Source organism: Hetaerina americana, unplaced genomic scaffold (assembly GCF_022747635.1).
Source record: "Hetaerina americana unplaced genomic scaffold, ioHetAmer1.1.p SCAF_11, whole genome shotgun sequence".
Classification (NCBI taxonomy): domain Eukaryota; kingdom Metazoa; phylum Arthropoda; class Insecta; order Odonata; family Calopterygidae; genus Hetaerina; species Hetaerina americana.
The window spans coordinates 34,115,614-34,139,432 of NW_027286181.1; the positions used below are offsets into that span (position 1 = coordinate 34,115,614).

General features: G+C 35.1%; 1 protein-coding gene across 1 annotated transcript in view; it reads left to right on the top strand.

Moving 5' to 3' along the window:
- The first annotated feature begins 1,797 nt into the window (after window positions 1–1,797).
- The window catches only part of LOC139701122 (protein MMS22-like), a 42,501-nt gene continuing 20,479 nt past the window's right edge, over window positions 1,798–23,819 (top strand). Inside the window, exons 1-14 of the mRNA XM_071599699.1 lie at window positions 1,798–1,830; window positions 5,589–5,655; window positions 6,382–6,663; window positions 8,221–8,278; window positions 9,999–10,154; window positions 10,401–10,547; window positions 10,618–10,750; window positions 11,976–12,203; window positions 13,713–13,826; window positions 16,350–16,562; window positions 17,313–17,566; window positions 19,617–19,720; window positions 20,884–21,086; window positions 23,141–23,495. Coding sequence (XP_071455800.1) covers window positions 1,798–1,830; window positions 5,589–5,655; window positions 6,382–6,663; window positions 8,221–8,278; window positions 9,999–10,154; window positions 10,401–10,547; window positions 10,618–10,750; window positions 11,976–12,203; window positions 13,713–13,826; window positions 16,350–16,562; window positions 17,313–17,566; window positions 19,617–19,720; window positions 20,884–21,086; window positions 23,141–23,495 — 2,347 coding nt within the window. The remainder of the gene's footprint in view (window positions 1,831–5,588; window positions 5,656–6,381; window positions 6,664–8,220; window positions 8,279–9,998; window positions 10,155–10,400; window positions 10,548–10,617; window positions 10,751–11,975; window positions 12,204–13,712; window positions 13,827–16,349; window positions 16,563–17,312; window positions 17,567–19,616; window positions 19,721–20,883; window positions 21,087–23,140; window positions 23,496–23,819) is intronic.

Below are 23,819 nucleotides of genomic sequence, written 5' to 3' on the forward strand. Positions count from 1 at the left end.
AGCTTCCATAATTCCATATTCTTCTTTGAAGGGTGATGCATTGGATATGATTACGTCGCGCTAAAGGTAAAGTTTAAAAATGTAATTTCATGCCAAAGGCATCCACATTTCTATAAAAGCAGTACACAAGTATGAAGGACGCAGCGGCAGTTTAGCGTACCCCCTGCTTCGAGTTGTCACGCATGAGGTAACTCATCTTGTATTGTGTTTGCACAGAGCCGTGACAAAGGTGTGCCCTAGGTTGTGTTAGGCCGGGGAATATTACCAGCTTTTACCTCTGCACTTCTGACGAGCCAGAAACTTTTTATGTATCTATATTATCACGAGTTAAAATTTAAATAGAGAATATCAGAGCTAGCACGATAGGTATGGGATGAGAATTATTCGGAATAAGACAAAGGTAACGAAATTCTCAAGAAATATGCAGATAACATTAGCATTGAATTTGGGGGACATACACTAGAAAAGGTAAAACGATTCACCTAATTGGGTAGGGTTTTGGATGAGGGTGGAGAGTGGTGGGGGCATTAAAAGATGAATTGCGTTAGGTAAGGAAGCATTTTCAAAGTGATGGGAGTTGATGACGAGCACAGTAAGTACTGTAAAAAAGCACCAGTAAAAACTTTAATATGGAGCCTAATTTTGGAGCATGGTCTAGAAACCAATTAAAAACAAGTGTCACCAGATGTATTACAAAAGTCTTGGGCTCTATCCTCAGAATATAAATTCCATTTGATAACTACTCGTAAATAAAAGAAAGATGCGCGGTAAAAGAGGCCACATTTTGTAATTCATGGAACTTTTGTAAAACTACATTTTACACGATGTATATCATTCTTGATTTTTTGTACGGAAACTGATGTTGCAGAATTATAAGTTTTACAGGAATAGTTAAGAGCGAGGTCTACCCACCGATGACAATCAATGGCACAATGCGATGATATCAATTTGAATTATCGTTCTGCTTCACTATCTGGACAGCCACGTAATCATTATCGTAATTAAAAACCAAGAGCGGAGAAAAGTGGCTGATGTCTTTGCACGGCGGATTTAGTAAAAAAAAATGTCGCCAACCTTAAAAAAATACGACCTATCAGTAGCTTGCCGAGATGATTAAAGCAATTTAAGCAGAGTTGCGATTAGATTCGTTCTCTTTCCACCACCCAAGGCCACAATGAGGGGGGTACAGTAACACCCCAAGATCTAGAGAAAAACGTTTTTGTGCCCTGTAGACGCTTTGTAATTGTATCCGACGCACATAAATGCGAAACTTAGTCCTATTTTAACACGTTTCCCTGGCTTGCGTCACGTAATAACGTTTGTATTTCCAAAGCTCCGTTCCGTTTTTTTGTGATAGCGGAATTCCGTAAATGCTGGTCTTTCCCGAATATCATGCCGTCAAACTACCCGATAAACCATTGTTGCGAGAACTTAAATGTGGATATGATTTCTTAGAAGGGTTTTCAATGTCTAGTGAGAGAGAAGTTGGGAGAGACGAGGAGTGGGATGAGGGAAGGGTGAGGATTAAACAGGGAAATGGAAACTCACGGGAGTTGACTAGAGAATCCTTCGGCGATTGAAGAGTATAGGACCAGCTGCATATTGTTGTTGCGGTTGCAGTTGCACTTCCAGTGTCCGAGCGGCATGAGATAAAGGGTGATCACCGAGGTAAGAAAGAGGTGAAGCGAAAGGTAAAGGTAGGCGAGAGACAAACAGTGTTTACGGAAAAATGAAAGGAACATAAAAAAGAGGGAGTTGCAATTACAGATCGAATGGAAGTAAGGCGGAGGGGAAAAAATGAGGCAGAGGAGGAGGCAGCGGGAAGAAGGGGTGAGTTACATCCATGAGGATAAATGAGAAGAGGGAGATAATGCTGCATAGGTCTGGGTTTTAACTATTTTCGAATTTGCGAATGGAAATGCATTCGCACGGTATAAGGATATGGTCGGGGGGACTTTTAAAGAGTTGTAAGACTGGGGGGATATGAAGCGTCTGGTTTCTATTAGATATTTGGTGATCTGGGATTTTGAAGTGCGGTACATATTCCTTGTGTCTGATGAGGAGTTGGCTCCTTTTTTGTCCCATAAATGTTTTGTTGTAGGCGGGGAGTAGATTTCTGAAGGGCATTGGTACCATCTTTGACACGTAAAGAAGGTTGTTTTAACTTGAATTTGTCCGGGAAAGATATTGGTTTGAAAATAGAGTGAAGTTCGTAGGTTAAAGATGGACTTAAAGGAAATGTAATGAATTGTCTGTCAGAAATTAAGGATTGGGTGAGTGGATACTTAATGAGTTTTTAAAAATTTGTTTCACGAGTTTCCGGCACATTAAATTGGCGTTGTAAACTACGGTTATGGCTATTATTTTTTCTATGCGCGGAAATTATTTGGAAAAAGAGGAAATCAAGTGGGATCGAGAGTAGACAGTTAATAATTAAATGGAAGGCGAAACATTTTTTCTCGAATGGAGAAAGGAATCAGAATGGATGTATAAAGGTTTCATAGACATAGGATGATACTATTAAAAACATTTTGAAAGACAAAGTATTTTTGGGATTCTTTTTCTACAAAATTTCTAGGAAGAGTAGAGAACTGTTGAATTCTGTTTCAATGGTGAAAAAATAGATGGGAAAACATGATCAGAGGCTTGTGAGGAAGTAAGTGGACATCGAAAGTGCCAAATGTGGTAAATATGCCTCCAACGTAACTTGAATGGGAAATAGTAAAGGAAAATTTAACAATGTCTTTAAAATTATTTATATATTTCAGCTAAGAATCGGAAGAGACAGTGAAGATTTAGCGCCAAAATATTGCCTACAAATCTGATTGCTAAACAGGAAATAATATTGACAAATGCAGAGGGTGGTAAGGCATGTGTATCTGCGTACAAGTATTGGAGGGTGTCAAATAGGTATGTTTTGGATTTTAGCGAGTTTTTAAGCAGAGTAAGAGTTTCGATATCAGGAACATTGAGGGATAAATTTTTGACGAGATTTTGAAGAGATAAAGATTGCTAAGTCCTTAATTGCTTAATATTTTGGTTAAAGGGTCACTTCTATAGAACTTTCAATGGAAAACATGCTGGAGAAAAATGATTCTTTCAGTTTTCTGCTTCATATCGGGAACCGTTTAAATGGCAAAGCAAATCGAAAAACTGTGAGCTTCGTACTCAAGTTCTAGGAGCTACATGAAAGGCATATGTAGTCTACGTAGAATCTATCCATCGGTGAGGTAGCTGCAAAAGTGTCTGACGCCAATGATTTTGACTAAACCGCGACCATCCAAGTGATGGTGTCACATGAAGATGATATCTCCAGTGAATCACTCAATAATTCAGAAAAATGGGGGAAGAAGAGATTTTATGGACTCAATTGTAGCAAATGCAAAGGAGACATTTGACCAAAAGTAATTGTTAGGTTAATATTGATACAATCCCCAAAAAATTAAAACAGCAGCATATGAGGGCTAAAGTTCAATGAATTTCATTTCACTCATAGCAACTGTATTACTTAGAATAAAGAACAAAAGTATGGAAAGGGGAATGAGAACTTGGAGATGTTTAGAAACAGAGGATGATAGCACATAATACCATAGCAGTACTGAGGCCAGCAGTTGAAAAGAATATAACCCATGACCAGGATGTATTTGTATGCTTTTTCTATTTTGAAGAGGTGTTCCATAGAATAAATTGAGTAGACTTAATGAATGTGTTCCAGAATATAGGAGTAAATTTGAGGGATAGGCAACTTATCAGCAACCAGTACATTTCTCAGACTGCTCAGGCATGAGTGGTGGATTAGGAGTCAGGTTTGGCTGGGTTAGGAAGAGGGGTAAGACAAGGGTGTCCATTATCACCCATGCTGTTGAATGTATAAGTGGAGGAAATTATTAAAGAGGCATGGGAAAAACTGGGAATAGGAAATAAAAGTTGGCGGGAAATTCATAAAATAATTAGGTTTGTGAATGGTCAAGCTTAAGTTTGCCAGTCAGCCAAATTTGTAAGCATTGCTGAGTGAATTGTGCAGTGCAGGAAAGTCAGTGCAATAGGTGTGGGATGAGAATAAATGTAAAAAAACAAAAGTAATTTTTTTTCAAGGAAGAGATAGATAATAAAGTTAAATATTAAAATAGAAAAATTTAAAGAAACTGTAGGAAAAACCACATCAGTCACTTTTAATCAAGTCATCAGCTAATGTGCACCACAAAGAAATAATTTCAAAGAGTAGAAATCATTCGCCTTGACCAAAATTCAGAGTTTAAGAGGACACCGTGATAGCTTAACTGGCTAAAGCACTCAGCCAGACATCAAGGGATTAGGGTTCATATCCTGGTGAGGGAAAATGATTTTTACACTTTGAAATTTTTGCATCAAAATAGAAGTTGATAGAGCAGATGGAACAGCTTACCTATCACAGAATTGTTCTGGACCAAAATGGTCAAAGTAGTAGGGACATCCGCAGAATAATTGTGTTAACCAGTGTAGCTTTCACAAGGAGCAGGGATTTGATGACAAGAATGTCAAGAAAAGATTAGTGAGAACTTTAATATGGAGCATGGTTTGTATGGTACAAATGTGTAGTTGTTGAAGCAAGTTGACGGGAGCAGATAGAAGTCTATGAGATGTGGATGTGGAGAAATGAGGAAATGGTAAAATGGATGGGAAGGAAAACAAATGAAAAAGTATTGGACATGGAGGGGGAGGAGAGATGATAATTGGAAGAAATCCAAAGAAGACTGGAATGTCGATCTTTTTGATTAGCCATGGAATATTGAGGACTGTGGTAGAAGGGAGAACATCAGGCAAGCAAGATAAGGGGAAGACAAGGCTAGAATAATTGGATGGAATGAAGGTTAGCAAAATGTACACAGAATTGAAGAGCAGTTTATTGCATTGTTGGGTGTCAAAATGTGCCTTGTGAGGCAAGACTAAGAAATGTAAGGATACTAAGTTTGTATTCATTCACAACCTAACTTAAATGGTAGTCAACCAAAAATAAATTCCAGCAATTAATGTGGATAGAATTAATAAAAGTTTTACAGAAAAGAGGGTTAGACCGCAGGGATACATGATAGCTGCATGTGGCAAATAGAGAGTTAGAATAGGCAGTCTTAGGAAGGGGGTAATATAGGGGAGTCCATTTTCACCCATTTTTTAAAATGCATATGCAGTGGGTACTGTACAAGAGGCATTTAAAGAGTTGAACATAGGAATAAAGTCAGTGGAGAACTAATAAAATCAGTTTAATCTACTGATGATCAAACTTAGTTTGCCAGTTCATCAAAGGGATACAATACTTGCTGAATCCATTAGACATTTAAATGATTGTTATGGGATGTCAACAAATGTAGAAAAAAAATTTTTAACGCATAAAAAGACTACATTTAATGTTAAAATTACAGGTGATGAACTAGAGCAGATGTAACAGTTGACCTATTTTGAAGTGTTTTTGGCCAAGATGCATTGTTAGAGACATAAGATGAGTAATAGCAATGCACAAAGAAACTTTTACTAGGAAGAGAAAATTGAAGACAGGAATATTGAGGAAGAATGTAAGTTAAAAATTGAAAAAACTTTTATTATGAGCATAGGTGCATGCAGTGGAAAAACTTGGCCCATGCCAGCAAGATGATTGGCATGATTGGATGCTTTTGAGAGGTAGGTGTGGAAAAGAAAGGAATAAATATAATGGACAGAAAGGAAAACATAAAAAGAGCTAGACATGGAACTGCAGAAGTGAAATTATTTTATGGAGGAATCCAAATGACATAGCAAAGCTGAATGCACATCATTTTGATCGGTGATAGAATGTTGAAGACTGAAATAGGTGGAAGAATGCTAGGCAGGTGAGATAGATAGGTAAGTAGTTTGGAATGAAGGTAGGCACAAAGTATACAGAATTTAAAAAGGATGTATTGCAGTGAGGCATGTTGGGTTGTGTCTCATTAGACAAGGCTTATAAATGTGGTCGTACTTAGCCTGTGTCTATCCAGAACCTAGATTAAATGATAGACTGCCAATAAAAAAGTAAAACAGAATAAAATTTATCTAGCCCTTCCTTCCTGCATAGGAAGTAGAAACCAGTACCTACCCACTGAGGGATTATATAATAAAATAATAATACAATTGTAATAACAATCACATAATAATAATAATTATTATTATCATAATCATTAAACAGTCATGAAAATATCATTTCTCCTTGGATTTCTGGAAAAAAGATAATTTCTTAAATATTACATAATTCAGAACCTCTCTAAAAAGATTACGGCAAAGGTATTCCAGATTTGTGCATTATTTCAATGGGAAATATGTATTTCTTGATAACAATTCAAGTCTTGTGTACAAATTCAATGAATTAACTCATTTTCTTCATTCTCTTAGGTCAACAGTTCCTGCAACTCATGCTGATTGCATCACTTGGATCCACTCTTGTGGTATCACTTCCATATAGAAGTAAATATTGCACCAATGATCTATGTCCTCTACACTATAATGGACTGGTGCCTTGTCCCAGTAATGAGTGTGGCTACTGTATCTGCTATGATAGCCTTGCTCAATTTATGCCTTGCCCAGTTGGTTCAGGATTTAATTCAACCACATATACTTGCCAACCCGATAGCAAATGCATGCCAACAACCGTCATGACAACAACTCCTAATACGGGTAGTACCTACTATACTTCTACAATGCTCGATGATTAGTTTCCTGAAGACACATCAATGACTGCAAGTTGAGCAACTATAGAAGTTCTACTGCATCTTTGGTTTCAGATGGATTATACAAAGGAAAATCAACATCAGAGATACGATCAGCAAAGAAATGTTTCACTAAAAAAAGGTGCACCAAAATGAATGAACTAACATGAATAATTATTCCCAAAGAACTCTGTTGTGAATTCAAAATTTCCACAGTTGTTTGAATGTGGAGCCTACATGTGGAATGTTTCTACAAAAAATTAAAACAATATAATGTGAATTTACCAAAATTTAATTCAGAGAACTGATGCTTTCTTTCATGCTACTGATACTTGTCACCATGGCACCTTATTGTGGAAGTATGCATGTGACCACAAGAAATTATACCAATAAATTTTGAGGCAGACAAAAATAAATACCATGCGAAGTACTATATAATACAGAAGAGAACTATATTAGATTTAAATAGCCTTGAATCTATAAATTCATGTAAAAATCACATAAGCAAAGGTATAGTGTTATTTATTTCCTGCGTTCAATGTGACCTTATACTTAATGTATATGCCAGAACTAATATTGGAAGGGGAATATACGAATATTCATACCTGAAGACATAGCAGTAGTAATATGGTATTCACATTATTAAAATTAAGTAATCTACTAATTAAGGTAGTATTGGATGGACACAACTATGAAATAAATAGTTTGTTTCTCCTAAAACACAACCCAACATCCTACTCATCAACAAGCCCCTGTTTATCTATTTGTACTTCCTTCCTCCCATCCAACATCCCTATCCTATTCCTACCCTTCATTGTGTGCCTAACATTCTCCCCTCTATCACAGTATTCAACATCCTTCTTGGCTTCCATGCCAATCTGGTTCTGCTTAACCAAATTTGTGGCCATCAAATCAAATACCTTTTTCCTGAGGCAGTCTCTTTTTGTTATTATCTCATTGATTTAATGCAAGTTTATTCTAAAGGGGTCCCACTGTTCCAGACTGCTGAACTCTCACCATTTTCATTCTACTTTTTTAATTTTTCCTCCTTCCTATTTTCAGTAGCCTCCTTTCTTTGCCCAACGTATTTTAATCTTTTGTGTTTGTCTTCCTCTATGTCTAATTCATCTATCCTTCTTTGATTCTTTGGTACTTCAACATTCCTCCTCCATTTTCTGCCACACCCACATAAAAAAATCTCAAATCTGTGCTTATATCCTTGTCTCAGAGACCATGTTCCACAGCTACAAAGCTCTGTGTTCCATAATTAAGTCACTGACTACTAGAGTTTTTGAAAAAATTCCATTTCCAATCTTGGACTCATAACCATAATGTAACCCTTTCATCCATGCACACACCCTCAGGGCCTGTGACAGAAAAACCTCCTGATCATATGCAGGGGTAATTAAAGTTGCAGTTTCTGATTTTCTACTTGTGTGTTCTGTAACTACAGCAGCTTAAGCAAAAAAAATCTTTCCTGTCCCCATCTCCCACATAATCCCCCTTTTTATTCTTCTTCCCCCAGCCATCATTACAATTCACACACCCCTGGGATGTGTACCACTGCCCCCACCCCTTATATGGTATTGCCATTCAGAAATGCTCCTTCAAAGCTGCATTGAGATATCAAGTACACCTATGTCATTTTGATAAAAACTTTTTTGAATTGGTTGTCTTAAGCTTGCTCTATCAAATAACAACCATTAAGTAGAGATTCCCCTGGCAGTTTTCATGAAAATTGAGTTCAAAAATTCAAAATTTGTACACACAAATGGCTGTTGAGAACTAACCCCAAGAGAATTGAGAAATAATGATGCAGAAATACATATTCTAAAATGGAAAAGTCTGAATGCTAGTTTTCTTTTGCACAAACAAAATTCTACTGAAAAGTCTATTATAAATATTTGGTTCTTTGATAAATGAGTTAGGAAAACCATTGTAGAAATTGGAGACATCAAACTGAAAAATCTACTGAGCTAAAACAAGGTATGAAATTGAAGTGAATAAAAGTAGTATTTTTGCTAATACCCTATTACTTAATTGGCCCATGATCCAATCAATCTGCACTCTTTGATTGTTATTAGAGTATTTTTCAGCGGAAACCAGTTATGTTGGCATGGGAAAGAAAAGGTTATTGATATAAATTTAAAGAATGAAGGAAAAGCAGCTGCAGAAGAGGCAATCGAACGTTGAAAACTTTGAAAGAAGGAATAATGTTATTTCAACATTGCCGATTGATGAAATTTCATAAATTTTGGGTGGAATAAAGGGAATAAGAAATTATGCAGACCTTTAAAATGGCTCACTTTAGTGGGGGCTGCTAAAGTATCTAGTGTATTGTCGGGTTGGGTGTAGAAGCGCATCAGAACCCCTCAAGGAAACCACCACACAGTTTTGTAGTTTTTATGGGTGGCTCAGGGACTTTGCTTACTATTCATATGCCACCTACCACCAACAAAAACACTTAACTTCATCCAATCCCAACCCAGAACAATTCACCTGGTTCATTAAAACTTAATTTACTTTCCAGGAAATACATACCTGTCCAATCTCATCGAAAATCCTTTCGGAATTAAAGATGCTACTCCGCAGATTTCAGCAGCATTTTTGATTCCTCGATAGTTCAAGTGGTTAAGTTCGAGTCCAGGTCAAAGAAACTTTTTTGCACTTGTGATCTGCCTTCCCACCACTTCTGTGTTTGCCTTTTTGTGTGTTCCTATCCCTTTCCTTTGTCTATCACCAACAGATGGATCCTGAACTCTTTCTATCTAAATCTATTCTAGTAATCTACTCACATAAATAAATACGTACAATTCAAATAATTGACAACACTAATCCAGTACGTAAGACAACATAAAAATTTCACAGGAGTTACGGTTCGCATGGCCTAACTTCCTTAAAATTGTAAAATTATAGTCTTTTAAGGCTTTAAAATGATTTCTCTACAGATTTTTACTTCGTAGACATGAAAAAATATATATTAATAACGATTTTTTTTCACTGCCTAGGGCTTGAACGTTACTAAATGGTACCCAAATCGCGCGGCGCACAGATGGCAGGTCGTATAGAAAAAAGAGAATCGTGTAATTCGTACTTATTTACCATATTAATGGCGGGAAAGAGGGAAAGTCGACCTTATCATATAAAATAATTCTATTATTTTCCCTTGTTTTCAATTTATTCTTAAATAATGAGTTGATTAGCAGACTTGATTCCGTCGTGTCTTTCATCGATCGAAATGACAATAGACGGTTTCAGATGGTTTGAATGCACGGGAATCATAGACTCTAATGAATCCTTTAGTCCCCGTTCATTTCTACCAAGTGGTGAAAAGGATTTTATCCAAGGAAATGTCGAAAGTAAAGATTCGGGATTCCAGCGAGATGTTTTACTCTTTGGGCGAGTATTTGATCAAGGCTCTGCAATACAACACGCAAAGCTGCTATTTCAAATGGCCAGGTAACTGACTTCAAAGTCCATTACTCCTATAGAAGAATTGGCAACATATTTGTTAGTTGATCATGATCTTTGTTGAACTTAGGATGAAGTTCCCTAAGACTCAGGAGATCCTAATGTGGTGTTACAATCTTAGCGAATTTCTCCTGCTCCACATGTGGGAGCGACGTATTTTTGCTTTGGTTTTATTGAATATTGGGACTCCAGTTACGAACAGCATTACTATTAATCAACGTCTGTTTGTTCTAGGAAGGAATTCAAAACGCTGGAAATGTCCTTTCATTCTACTTCAGATGGAACCGGGTCTACAAATGGTGATATGACTGAAGAGGAATGCCAGCAAACAAGGAAGCACATATGTGGATTATTCGATTATATTCGTGTGTTTTTGTCGAGGTTAGAAACGAATTTGGTGTGATCACAAATCATTTTATCGAACATTGTTAAAGAAATAATTCTATTTCAGTGTTCCTTTGGAGAAGAAATCATTGATGAGTGAACTAAAAGGTAGCGTAATGCCCCTAATGTCATCGTTTCATAAATGTTTGCCGAAATTATCATCATTGCCGCCAATTCATCACCAGCACTTTTTTAAAAAGGTATTTTTCGTGTAACTATGAAAGTGCATGACTACGAATTATTAATTACCTTGTATCTTCTATAGTTATTACTGTCGCGTAGAAATCGAAATACCGGAGAATACTTGTGGTTTAAGTTAATTGGACACCTTAAATAAAATATATCTGCTTCTGTCAATAGAGCTTCATCAATTCCATTCATTTGTAACACTGCGCATTGAACCCAGGCCTTAGAGGTGGGAAGCCAATGCACAAACCACTGAACTACTGTTATCCTTGATATTTACTATTTTTTTGTAAAACTATCTAATCAATAATAACAAAATGCATATATTTCAGTTATACCCCTAATAAGTTGAGTTTTTTGATTTATTGCATGTTAAGCTCATATGGGTTCTGGTGACCTTTTAACGTTATACACTCTTTCAGAATGTGCTGTATTTAAAATGTAATCACCCCTATACAAAAATATGTAACGCATTTCAGCGTAGTACGTAGTTTTTCAATGATGGATTTCCAATTTTTAGTCATCATATTACTTGGAATTTTGTTTTAAAAATGGCATGTGAGAATTGTGTTGTTTTACGATTATAGTCTTTTGTAATAGTGGGTAGTAATAAGTAATTAGCCAGGGAGTAAAATTAATGTAGTAGATTTGTTATAACAAGTATAGGTTCCTCAACAAAAAAATCAAGTGAGAAAAATCAAAGCCTCTGTTTCTAAAATATTGAAAAATGAAGTAATTATTACTTTTTCCAAATGAAAATGCCTCGGTAGTATTATCTTATTTTAATTAAATTGGTCAGTTTTACAAAGTAATTCATGCATTTTAATTATATATTTTGATGCTGTGAATACTTAATGTATTTATAAATATTTATAATACCTTAGAAAATGCTTAAGAAGCAATTTTTAATGAAGACTTAAGTTCTTGTCCTTGAAAACTATCAATTTTAGCTTGGAAATTCAGATTCAGCTGTATAAAAACTGATTCATATTGAAACTTCTTGAGGCTATAAGTCCCTTCAAACAGTTGTTGTCTACATTAAACCAGAGTTGGTAAAGAATTTTTCATACTGCATTTATCTATTTTTTTAGAGGCCTAAAATTTACTTTTAGTTTTGAGGAGTAGACACTCAAAATTATATAACAATTAATGAATGGCTTATTACTAAGTATGGTACTAAGGTATGTTTCAAATTATTGGCTTGGCATTCATTGTGATAAATATTCTCTTATTTTATAGGGTTCCAGAGGCTTTTACCACATGTTTCACTTGAACTTAGATGTGCGTTGGTACTACATCAGCATTCTTCTTATTGTAAAAAACTATGCTGATATGTTCAGCGAATCTAATGAATCAGGAATGGGATTTTTCATTGAGTCAAGGAAAGTGAGAGAAACTAAACAACTGGAATGTCAAATCCATTCTTTATTGATTGAACTAACTTCAGTTGCATTGGCAAGATACGAGGTTGGTATTAATATGTGCCACAGGTATTAAAATTAAATGGGAGGGAGATACCAAGTCTTACAGTCTCAAGGTCTCCCCTAGCGCTAAGGTTGGCATTGGAATTGATGTGGTAGAAACATTTCATTTCCACAGTAGAATTGAACCTAGGATGGTCTTTTTAAGAACTGCTTCAAAATGGGTTTGATTTCAGTTCTCAGCATGAGACTCCCTTAATGGTCCACTCTGACAACAGGCTTGGAAGCTGGTAATTAATCTCAGACAATATTTAAATTCTCCTCAAACTGCATGCGCAGAGTATTATGCCCTCCTGTAATGCTTTGAAACGAACTCAAATATTTTCAATACAATGTGACTAGGCATTTTGTGGGAGACTAAAAAAAAAGTCCTTGCTAGTGCTTACATGTGGAACTAAACACATGACTGGACAGCAGTTTTTAGTGACCTCTTGATAATTCGATTCATGGTAGTGGACGTATTACTGTGAAAGTGGTTTAATCTTTAGAGAATTGTACACCGTGACTTGGTAAACATCATGCCATGTTAGATGAGACTTCAGTCATTGTTTTTCCTCAACAGTTGTCATCAAAATGTTTGATGCAATTGAGAATCCCTCCAGCTGAAAGTGAATTATATAATTAGATTGTTGCAAACCAAAAAGTGCTAATCAGTTTGCAGTTACCATAAAATTTATAAAGTTTACCGGATATGATGGGTTAAGGTGATTGAAGAAAGTCGTTTCAAGTATTTCAAAATAGGCAGGCCAATATCCAAAATAAGGAGTACTCATATCATCTGTAATGAATGATGAACTGGGACCAAAAATAGACAGAAATATCCAAGAGACCCACCGATTAGCCAGTAATGAAAAATCTGTTATGGAGGAGAAGGGGAGTTTTTATAGTGGAAGTAATGAAAACGGGAAAACAAATTATTCAAAGGTCTTTTGTGAAACAAAATAGGTGATTCAAAATCAATTTCATGGCATATTGATCTTAGGTGATTTTCCTGCATGAAAACATTCACCTGCATACTACACTCAGAATCTTTCCGAGCAGTTTGATTGGGATTATTTAGATCACTCACCATACACTCCAAATTTGGAACCAAGTGAAAACCACATCTTATGAACCTAATGAAATAGCTTCCATCACTTTGCTTTGAAAATGATATGCAGTAATGATTTGGTATCAGTACAGTTTAATTCCAGTACAGACAAGTAATTAAAAGTTTGAACCAATAGTTACATTTAGTTGAGCATAACTAGTTAAAATTTATTGTGAGTATGGTGAAAGAATTCCATGCTGCATTAGAATATATTTATATGAATTATAAAATTAGGGGAATGCTATATCAACTGTCTCAATTTAAGTGGAGTCAAATGTGAAAAATAGTGCAAATGTTCATTATATTAAAAAATCTGTCCTTAATGCCGTTTTTTTGACAGCATAATGGACATTATCATCAAATGCATTGATTGCTTGATCTCATCAAATTAATTTTTATTTTCAGGCTAATTCAAATGACCTCTCTAAAGAGACACCCTTTACATGTGCATGTGTCATGGAGATGTGGCTCTTGCTTCAACTCCTTTGTGACAGCCTTGAGGAAAGCGGTGATGGGAAGGTAAGTTGACAGCTATAGTTTATATTTTTTTGTTGCATATGTCAGTTTGCTCTAAATAGAGTAGCAAATTAGCCCTCAATGTTACCAAAATGGGAAATAAGTACACCTCTGGTCCCGATGGCATTCCTTTTATCATCATTAAAAAATCCTTTGATGTCATTAAACCCCCTCTATTATTCTTAGTCAATGAATCTCTTAGGCTTGGTCAGTTTCCATCATCTCTTAAAAGCACCAAAGTCATCCCCCTTTATAAAGGTAAAGGAAGTAAACAGCACATGAGTTCTTATCGTCCAATATCTATGCTCAATCAATTCAGTAAAATTTTTGAATTAGTGTTTTATTCTCAATTAATATCGTACCTGGAATTGCACAAACTGTTATCAACCTACCAGCATGGATTTAGAAAATCCATGTCCACTACCACTGCTACCTACCATTGTATAAACAAAATATTGTCTGACCTAGACAATAAACTGGAATCTCTTGTTTTATTATTTGATTTCTCCAAGGCCTTTGATTGTGTCAATCACCATATGTTATTGCTGAAACTTCAAGAATCTGGCATAAGAGGTACTCCATATAATTGGATTAAATCTTGTCTAAACAACAGACAACAGAGTGTAAGTGTTACGAAAGATGGAATATCTCATGTATCGCCTGCAAAAACAATATCCTGCGGGGTTCCCTAGGGATCTGTTCTTGGCCCAGTGTTTTTTCTCATTTACATAAATGACCTCCCAAGGATGCTTAATTCTGTACCTAATACACTTCCCATCCTGTATGCCGATGACACAAATGTCTTAGTGTCTGCCTCTTCAATCAACGGCCTCGTATCAAGTGCTAACAATACTATCCACCTTTTGCAAGAGTGGTGTGATCGTAATTTTCTTCATATTAATAAGGAAAAAACAAATTTAATATACTTTGTAAATAAAAATAAGCCTCTGACAGATATTTCAGTGTCTTTTGACAATGTGATTATTCCAAGGAGTGATAATGCCTCCTTCCTGGGTGTTACCCTGGATAGTAGACTAAACTGGGAAAGCCATATTTCTAGATTACGCCGAAAACTGTGTTCAGCGTGCTATTTGGTACGTTCTATCAGGCAAACTGTAAATAATGAAGTGCTTATGTGTATCTATTATGGTGAGTTTTATGCCCACGTAATTTTTAGTATTCTTTTTTGGGGCCCATTACCCTGTGCTCATGTTGTATTTAAAATCCAAAAGAGGATACTAAGACTAATGTGCAATGCACCCCTCAGAGCTCCATGTCGCCCCCTTTTCAAAAAACTTTGTATTCTCCCTCTTCCCTGTGTGTATATGCTAAGTGCTATTGTTTATGCTAAATGCCATATCTCATTATATACCACTAACAATAGCATTCACAATCATTATACCAGGACCTGCAGTCATCTACATGTGAACTTCATCAGAACTTGCAAGTCTACTTTTTCCCCCCATAACATGGGACTATTATTATATAATAACCTTCCTCTGGTTATCTAGAGCATAGAAAAAATGTCAACCTTTAAATTCAAAGTGAGGGACTTTTTCATGCGACACTTATTCTACACTATTGATGAGTTTCTGAATATGTAACAATGTATTGTATTTTATGTTAAGATCTTTGACGTGCCGTATATCTTGGAACATGAATGTACCCAGATCCTCAGGCAAATAAATAAATGCAGTGGTTGAGATACTTGTCAGCTTACTTGGCTGTGCAGTTTGAATACAATTTTTATAGCATGAAACATTGGTAAAGTGATTCAAAAATTAAATCCATATTTATTTACAGACTATTCCATTGTAGTTACAATTATGTTTGCCCTTCAAGACTCAGGAAAAGTTGTACTGGTGCTTGGAATTGTCGTCAATATTGAAGAAAATTGGTTTAAAATTTGAGAATACATATCTATCGCTGGAAATATTTTTCAGTGAGTTACAATTATGTACTGAATGCTCTAGATTATGATTTTGCAAAACTGCCAAATTCTATCTGAATAGAAAAATAATTATTCTAATGTGACATTTTCTTCTGGCTTAGTATTGGATTGGTAGCTGAATTAGATTATTTTAAAATATTTAAAGATTGCACATTTACATGACATTCAAAGCATAATATCCATGGGTGGGTCGCGGTAGGCCAGGGGTAGAGCATTGGACTACAGACCAGAGTGCCCGGGTTCGATTCCTGGGCAAGCCTCTCTGGGAACCTGCAGCTCCACCCAAGCTATATGATTTTTCGGTTACCAAATCTTCCTGGGAAACCATAACCGGCACAGGGAAAGGAACTGGCCCCCCTACCATGATGTGTGAATTTCACCCACTGTCGGGCTTAGTACTGGGTTAACTGTACCATCACCTACCAAACTAACCTTCGGGTTGATTACTGTGTTTATGGTTTTTTTTATGTCCATGTCCAGGTCAAGCATTTATGATGACAGGAAACAAGTGATATTGTCAAGATCTGACTTATTGCATTGAGTCTGTTGTTAATAATACATTTTATTTCTTCCAGTCTTTCTGGGCCCAGTTCAATTCTCTCCTCGACAGAGTTCAACCCATATCCTCGGCTCAAGGGTCAATTGAGCATGCCTCCAATGAATCCAGTGGAAAAGAGGTTTTTCGATGTTCTGAACCAGTTTCTTTCTCCTTATGGATGCTCTTACATCTTTCTCAACTCTATGGATACAGTGATCAAGGGCTTTTTCTTGGGAGGAAAAGCAAAAGGGTTAGTATGCATTAGTTCCAAACTGCCTTGCTTTTTCTTCCAGTAAAAGTAAGGATTCCCTTGAGTTCTGACCGTAATGGACCATAAAAAAGTCAGTAAAGCGATTAAGATACAAGAACTCCACTGGAAATTGATATAATTTGAGTATTAAGATCATTAGAAGACACTAATATAACTACAACAGAAGCTGGTTTAGCATTGTTATTCCTCTCATTTGGACTGAGATAAAATCTGGACTCAAAAGGTTCTGGATAATCATGACCAATTGTAGACATTTCATTGCTGGTTAACTTTAGTGACCTTATGTATATATAGAGGGCAACATGTTATAATATGTATTTGGGTCTATAAATGCTTCATGGGATCTTTGAAGGTTTTAGTGTGTTAAAACTACCTAACTTACAATAGCATGGCATAGATATTGATTATTGAACCAGTTTTTTTGGTTTGATTCTAATTCCTGTTCCAATCTCAAGAACCAATGGTACTTGGAACCAAAGTACTGAACAAACACGTCATTAAGTACCATGCATCTTCTAACCATTATTGCCCAAGTTAACTGGAAATTAATTGGATTTTCCCTTTTTGTTACCGTTATTGCATTAAATAATCCTCTCTCCTTTGAAATTGTTAAAAAAATTCAGAGATTCATTCATAGAAATTTTAAAAATGTAAGTGGGAATATTATTCAAAAACACTTGTGCCTCTATTTTTGGTATGTTCTAACTTAGAAATATATTCAAAATGCAGGTGAAGAGTAACTTTGGGCACCTGGAGAAGATTCTGTCAGGTGCAATCAGCCTTGCCTCTCAGAGTAGTAGTGAATCTAAAGTTGAGCTCCAGATGAGGCAATATATATTCATGACCTCTGAGCTATGTCTGGGGAGATGGTGGGAGCCATTAAGGGGTGAGCCAGTTATGATATTTTGGGAGTACTTCCACCGGAGGTTAAATGCATCGTTAATGATTCCTGGATCAAGCCCTGCAGCACTTCAGATGATGAGGTAGGAAATGAGTTGTGAATAACGTTTGAGTTTTGAATTGTGCACTTATAATTTTTGCATTATGTTGTCACATTTTTTATCATGTTCAATATTACATAACTGCTGAAGAGGAATTAATATAATAAATTTGAACCATTTTTCCCCTCAAATTATTTGTTTTATATTTTTGCATTAGTAAAGTCATTCCTTTGAATTACTAATAATGTTTAAGTTTTGCATTATGCTTAATAATTTTTGCATTATACTGTCACTTATATTTTTTAATCGTATTCAATATTATATTACTGCTTCAGATAAATTAATTTAACAAATTTGAACCATGTTTTCCTCTGAAATGATTTTTGAATATTTTTGCTTAAGTAAAAAAGTCTTGTGAACAAAAAACATTAGTTCGAATGTGTTAAAAATTAAAAAAGTTGTGATATATTAACACTAGATTGGGTGTAGTGCTTAGCTCTTAAGGATTCATGGCTCAACTCCTTGTCAATGGCCAACACTATCTGAAAAACTAAACCATGTGATTCTCTAGGTTTGAAAACTTTATGGGAAACCGCAGATGGTACTGGGAAAAAATTGTCCTTTTACCTATTCTATAGATTTCACATAATGTATGACTTAGTTTGGATTTAGTTCTATTTTTACTTTTCAAACCATCCTTCAAGTTGACTCATTTGTTTCTGTGACAACTTTTCATGATACATATATTGTGAATTGTTAATTTTACAGTCGAGCAAATGTCAGTGCTATGAAACCCTTACTTTATATATATGTACATGTTTGAATTTAACTATCCCAGGATGCCTTTCATGGCATACAGTATTTAATTCAAATACCTTACTTCAACAAAGTTCAAAGTTTTTCCAATCACCAATCATTTCATCAGTGCAAAATTTATAGCAGAGGATTGTGATGAAAGGGAATATATGAAAGTGCTTTGAACTGTCATAATACAGCAAAATTATCTTGTGCTCTAGTTGCAGAAGTTTTCTTAAAGCATGAAATGGTCATGCTGAAATTTTAAGTAATAGCCAAAAATATAATAATTTCCGAAAATTGTATGCATGTCTTATCCTGGGCTCGGGTTTTTGATTACTATCAATTACCACCATTGAATTCAAGAGCATTGATTTTTAATGATTGGGGCTGGGAAATATTCTCAGTGTTGATCGACTATCTCATCTTTCCAAACTATGACGATGTACCGTATTTTCCCATTGATAATGTGTACCTTATGTATAATGTGCACCCAGAACTTTGTAGTTATTATGAATTTGTATAGATACCTTGTGCCTAGGGCTTCATAGTTATCTTGAATATGTATATATGCCGTGCATCTGTATATAAATATGTATATGTGCACGTAAAAATTATATATAGTGTGTGTAAAAATATGTCTATATCGGATGTGTTTGTGTAAAAATACATCGTATTTGGACTTTTTCAATTTTCATTATATAATTCGCATCATCATTTTCTCGGTAATCTAAACATTTTTGTGTAGATATCGCGCGCGTTATTGATGGGAAAATACAGTAGTTATAAACACTGACCTCTTGTCGGAAGTGAAATTTTCCAATCCCCATAATTTAATAATGTCACTGTGAAACTATTCTTTTCACATAAATAAGATTTTAAGAAATGTAAATATAGTTTATTGAAAAAACAGTTGCTCAGTATTATGTAATTGAGTAATAGAGTAGTAACATTAAGAAGCTTGTGGACAAAACATGACCTCTGAAAACTTTCAAAATGCAGAGCTTAGCTCTCAGATGGTAGTTCAGCACATGCTCCGTGATGGCATTAATAATTTATTTTTATGCCTGTATGACTATTACACAGTAATCATTGTAACCATGATATGTTGCTCATAGAATAGGCAATTTTCAACTATCTCATATCTGATTGATTGCATTAGTTAAGATCTCATAACACCTGAGCATGTTAAAATTTGGACTGAATTTTGTTCACTAAATATAATCTTCCTTAATGTTGTACCTCATTGATATTTACCTGATGGATTTAGCTGTGTGTGTATTTTTTACCTTTTCAGCAAATCAGCCATTGGAATGCTAGAGCAGATAAGGAAAAGTTTATCTCAGGGAAATAGCCATGATTGTAATTTTGACAGCTTCTTTTTATTCATGAAATTTTTGGGTAAGTTTTCTTACGTATAATTCAATAATAAGGCATTTAAATATAGTATTGTTAAGTCATAACTATGCTATAACTAAGTTTTTCCCAACTTAATTACCTATGTTTTACTATGGAGTGAAAATTTCTTTCAGTGAAGTGAGATTCAATTTATGCAGGAAAATTCCACTAAATTTAAATTTGCTTACGGGTGACTATTGAGTCAGAGATGTAATGAGTGAAATTCAGCAATGTGGGTCAGAGTTTGGGAAATCCGACTGCTAATCGTCTATGCTCAATATTTTCTGACATTTGTCAGAAAAGCAGTGTGTTCAAGAATTTTCATATGGAAATCACTTGTGGAAGTGTTTTCAGTTGGATTTATCAGCCATTGATATTAAAATAACTGGTAGAAAATGCCTTTATAGTGTATTATGATATTCAGGGGATGTGATGAAAAGGAAATGAATATTAAATTTGTGCATTTGAATGTATTCAATATTAGGGAGTATCAATTAAGGTGTTAATCGTATTTTTATAGGAATGCAATGCCAAAAACGTAATTAGGTATAATTTAGCTATTTCAAGATAAATGTGTGCCTATAATAATTGAGTTTTGTACTATGTTGTTGTAAAACACTTCTTGAACCAAAGTTATATTTCTATTTTATAATTTGTTCTCCTTCATCTAATTTTTTTCTGTACAATTATAGGTGCTATAATAAAAACACTGCATGTATGTTATTTATAACAATGTATAATAGTTGCCTCTAATGCTGATTCGAATAAATTGAGTATTGTTGAATAAATTGAGTATTATAGAATAAATTAAAATAAAATGAGTATCTAGTAATTTATTGCCAACCTCTACAAATGGCTACCAAATACTTAGAACAGTCATAGTAAACTTATGGAAGGTTGTGTTAAGAATTATTATTACTCATTCCTCAGATGCTAGTACATTTATATTTATTTATATTCATCTCTGTAGCTCGATAAATCCATACATTCCCTATGATATAAGTGGGAACATGGACGTAAGACTTCCAGTGAAATAATTCTCAGAATGCAGTTGTTAGACTCTGTGCCTCATTGTATAAGCTTGGTGGAGATTAAGTCCGTGCGACTTTCCATAAAGGTATTTTTTTACTATTGAAATCTATTTATTATTGTTGTAAATATTTCAGGAATTTATTTAATGAGATGTAGAGCAGAAGAAAGTTCCTTGGAAGATAATGAGTCTGGTGTGTTCCGACAGTGGCAGCAAATAAGAGGCCGCATATATTCCAAGCTAGGGCCAGCAAAGGTGAAAGGGTTGTCACAATGTGGGCTTTACCGATTCATAAGCCTATTCTTAATGCTGAGCATCACTGCAGATGTAAAGGAAGTGGTAAGTTATCAATGAGTTTTTAATTAATTAGTCAAAGGAGGAAGTAATTTATTTTGTTTTTATAAAAGTCAAGTTGTCATTGCCTTTTCTTGCCAAAACTTTGATGAGAAAAGGAGAAACCATATAATATCTGATAGGCCTGTCAAAATCCCATGGGAATTGGGAGTGATGGCTTCTGGACCCTGGAAAAATGGTTTTAAAAAATAAAATTTGGAGGATGATATTGTTAGAAGTAGACAGGCCAAGGAAAAGCATTTAGTATATGCTCATTAATATGCCAGCAGTTAGAGAAAAAAACTAATGTCTTTTAGGTGATCGATGGAAAACACTGGCAACTCAAGCAAATTTATATTTCCTTGAGTCGTCTGTATTTGGTAGTCCCTTTTATTTATAAGCTTAATCTGTGCAACATCCAACTGTTGTGGGAACCCCGTGGTCCCTAATTTATATCACAATGACAACTTACATTAATGCAAAAGTAAAAAGGAATGTGGCAACAGGAAATGTATGAAAGTAAAATCTGGAAAAATATGAACATGATGATTGAAAGGGTTGGAAAAGTGATCTGAATAGAATAATAGGAATGGTTGTTTGAGGCATGTTGTTATGGAAAATATTCATTTTATAATTTTTTCACTCTGAATAATTCAATATAAGTGCTGATATGGTTGATAATGCAAGGATCAGGTTTTGCACTTTTACGCTTGAAAAATATTTATTTTGATTGTTCAATATTGTGACAATTTTGTGAGTGATTTTATATGGAGCCAGGTTTATATACTCATATTCATGTGATGGTGTGAGGGTCAACTGAGGGAGCATACAAAATATTTAGGGCCGTGCTTGTGTGCAAGGTCAGTAAATGTTCTACCCTACACCTATTTCCTCAAAACCATTTCCTTTCACCCCAGAGAATCATTAAAGCTCTGTTTCGCCCTGCATGTTTTGCCCTCTTTGTTTTGTATTTTCCATCCGCTACTTGTTCCTGGGAATCTCTATTCTGTGGGCATTCCCAACACACCAATATCCCTTACCTCAAACCCTCCCAACCCCAACAGACTCTTATCTCCCTGTCCCTCCCTTCTCCCCTGCTACCATCACTTCGGTATACTAACCTGGGTGTGTAAAAAGTCCCTCAATAATAATGGTAATGAGTGGAGAAACATTTGAATGGTTCAAAATAATTTTTTTTAGCTTGAAACTGCAAAAACTTATTTTGGTGTGAAATCTGGAGAAAGGTGTGAAAAGTGGTGGAGAAACATTTGAATGGTTCAAAATAATTTTTTTTAGCTTGAAACTGCAAAAACTTATTTTGGTGTGAAATCTGAAAGTTATGTGAATGAGAGGATATAGAAGTGAAGTTTCCTAGAAGTTATGTTGGTCAAATGATGATCAAGTATTTGTGACTTATTACCAGAATGCTACGATGAAATTTTTCGAGTATGTATGTCCTTTTATAAAGTTTTCCCATATCTGGTCTATTAAGTTTGAATTAAAGGATTTTAGAGGCTATCCATAACAACTATGTAGGTAATTGCCTGTCTTCCTAACATTTTACTTTCAAGACAAAGCAACAAAATACAGATAACATTGATGTAATGAGTTCCATAAAATCCTGAGATGTGAAGCATAGGAATTCAAAACATCTCTATTCATAGCTTTGGGCTAAACTTCTTCATTAGTTAGACAAAGACATGTATAAAACCTGCAGCACTTGTATAAAATGTATTAAAATACTTCACGCTTAGAAATGCAATATATTTAATGTACAATTTGTCATTTATTCAATAAATTCATCAATTAAATCAATTATTATAAATAAAACCTTGATGCATCCCCCTGTATACAGTAAAATAATCATCACTTATGACCCACCCTCCTATTGAAATCGTTGCCTGATTTTAGACTAGTCCCTTACTAAACCTTAGGTGGTGAATATTAAATAAATTTACATTGAATTTGAATTCATTACGTGTGTTTTCATGATAACATTGAACCAACATCCTTTTAATCATCACCAATAATATTTATGACTATTTTTGGCCTGTTTCTAGGGAAAGAAGATGCTGGAAATGTTGGGTATGTTACAATCATGGGATCCATCAGGACGTGACTTCCCGAAGAGGGAGCTGGTGTGGCAGGCATATATTTGCCTGATCTGTCTCCATGTTGAGAATGACACTGATATAGCTCAAGTTTCCACCCCACTAATGGCGGAAGTTCAAGCAGCATGCTACGAATTAGCCAAACTGTCAAATTCAAACTCTAGTTCCTCATCCTTGGACTCTTGGAAAATAGATACACACAACTCAGAGGGATTCCGCAAGCTGCTTTCCTTGTTCACTGAAGGATTGAATGAAATAATGGAACTGAGCCCGAGGATGGGTCTCTCTGAATTTTCTTTAATAGGTAATATAAAACTGTAGCCATTTATTTTATTGAGGTATGTGAACATATTAGTTTGAAAATAATTAAATTGCTAGATATTTGAGTATCAAATGAAGAGAGATTGAGGATGTGATATTAGTTTCCATATAACTGATAACATATATTTGGCAACTATGGCGTTTAAAAATATAGGAATGCCCTTATCCTTTACTTTGTACTCTTTCAGGGTAGGTCATGGCAAGCTCAAGGTATTACTCCCCCTTAATTTAACATTGTTTTTCGCTTCTGACATTGACATTTTTTTATAAACTTTAAACACTACAAATAGAGTGAAAAATGAAATCA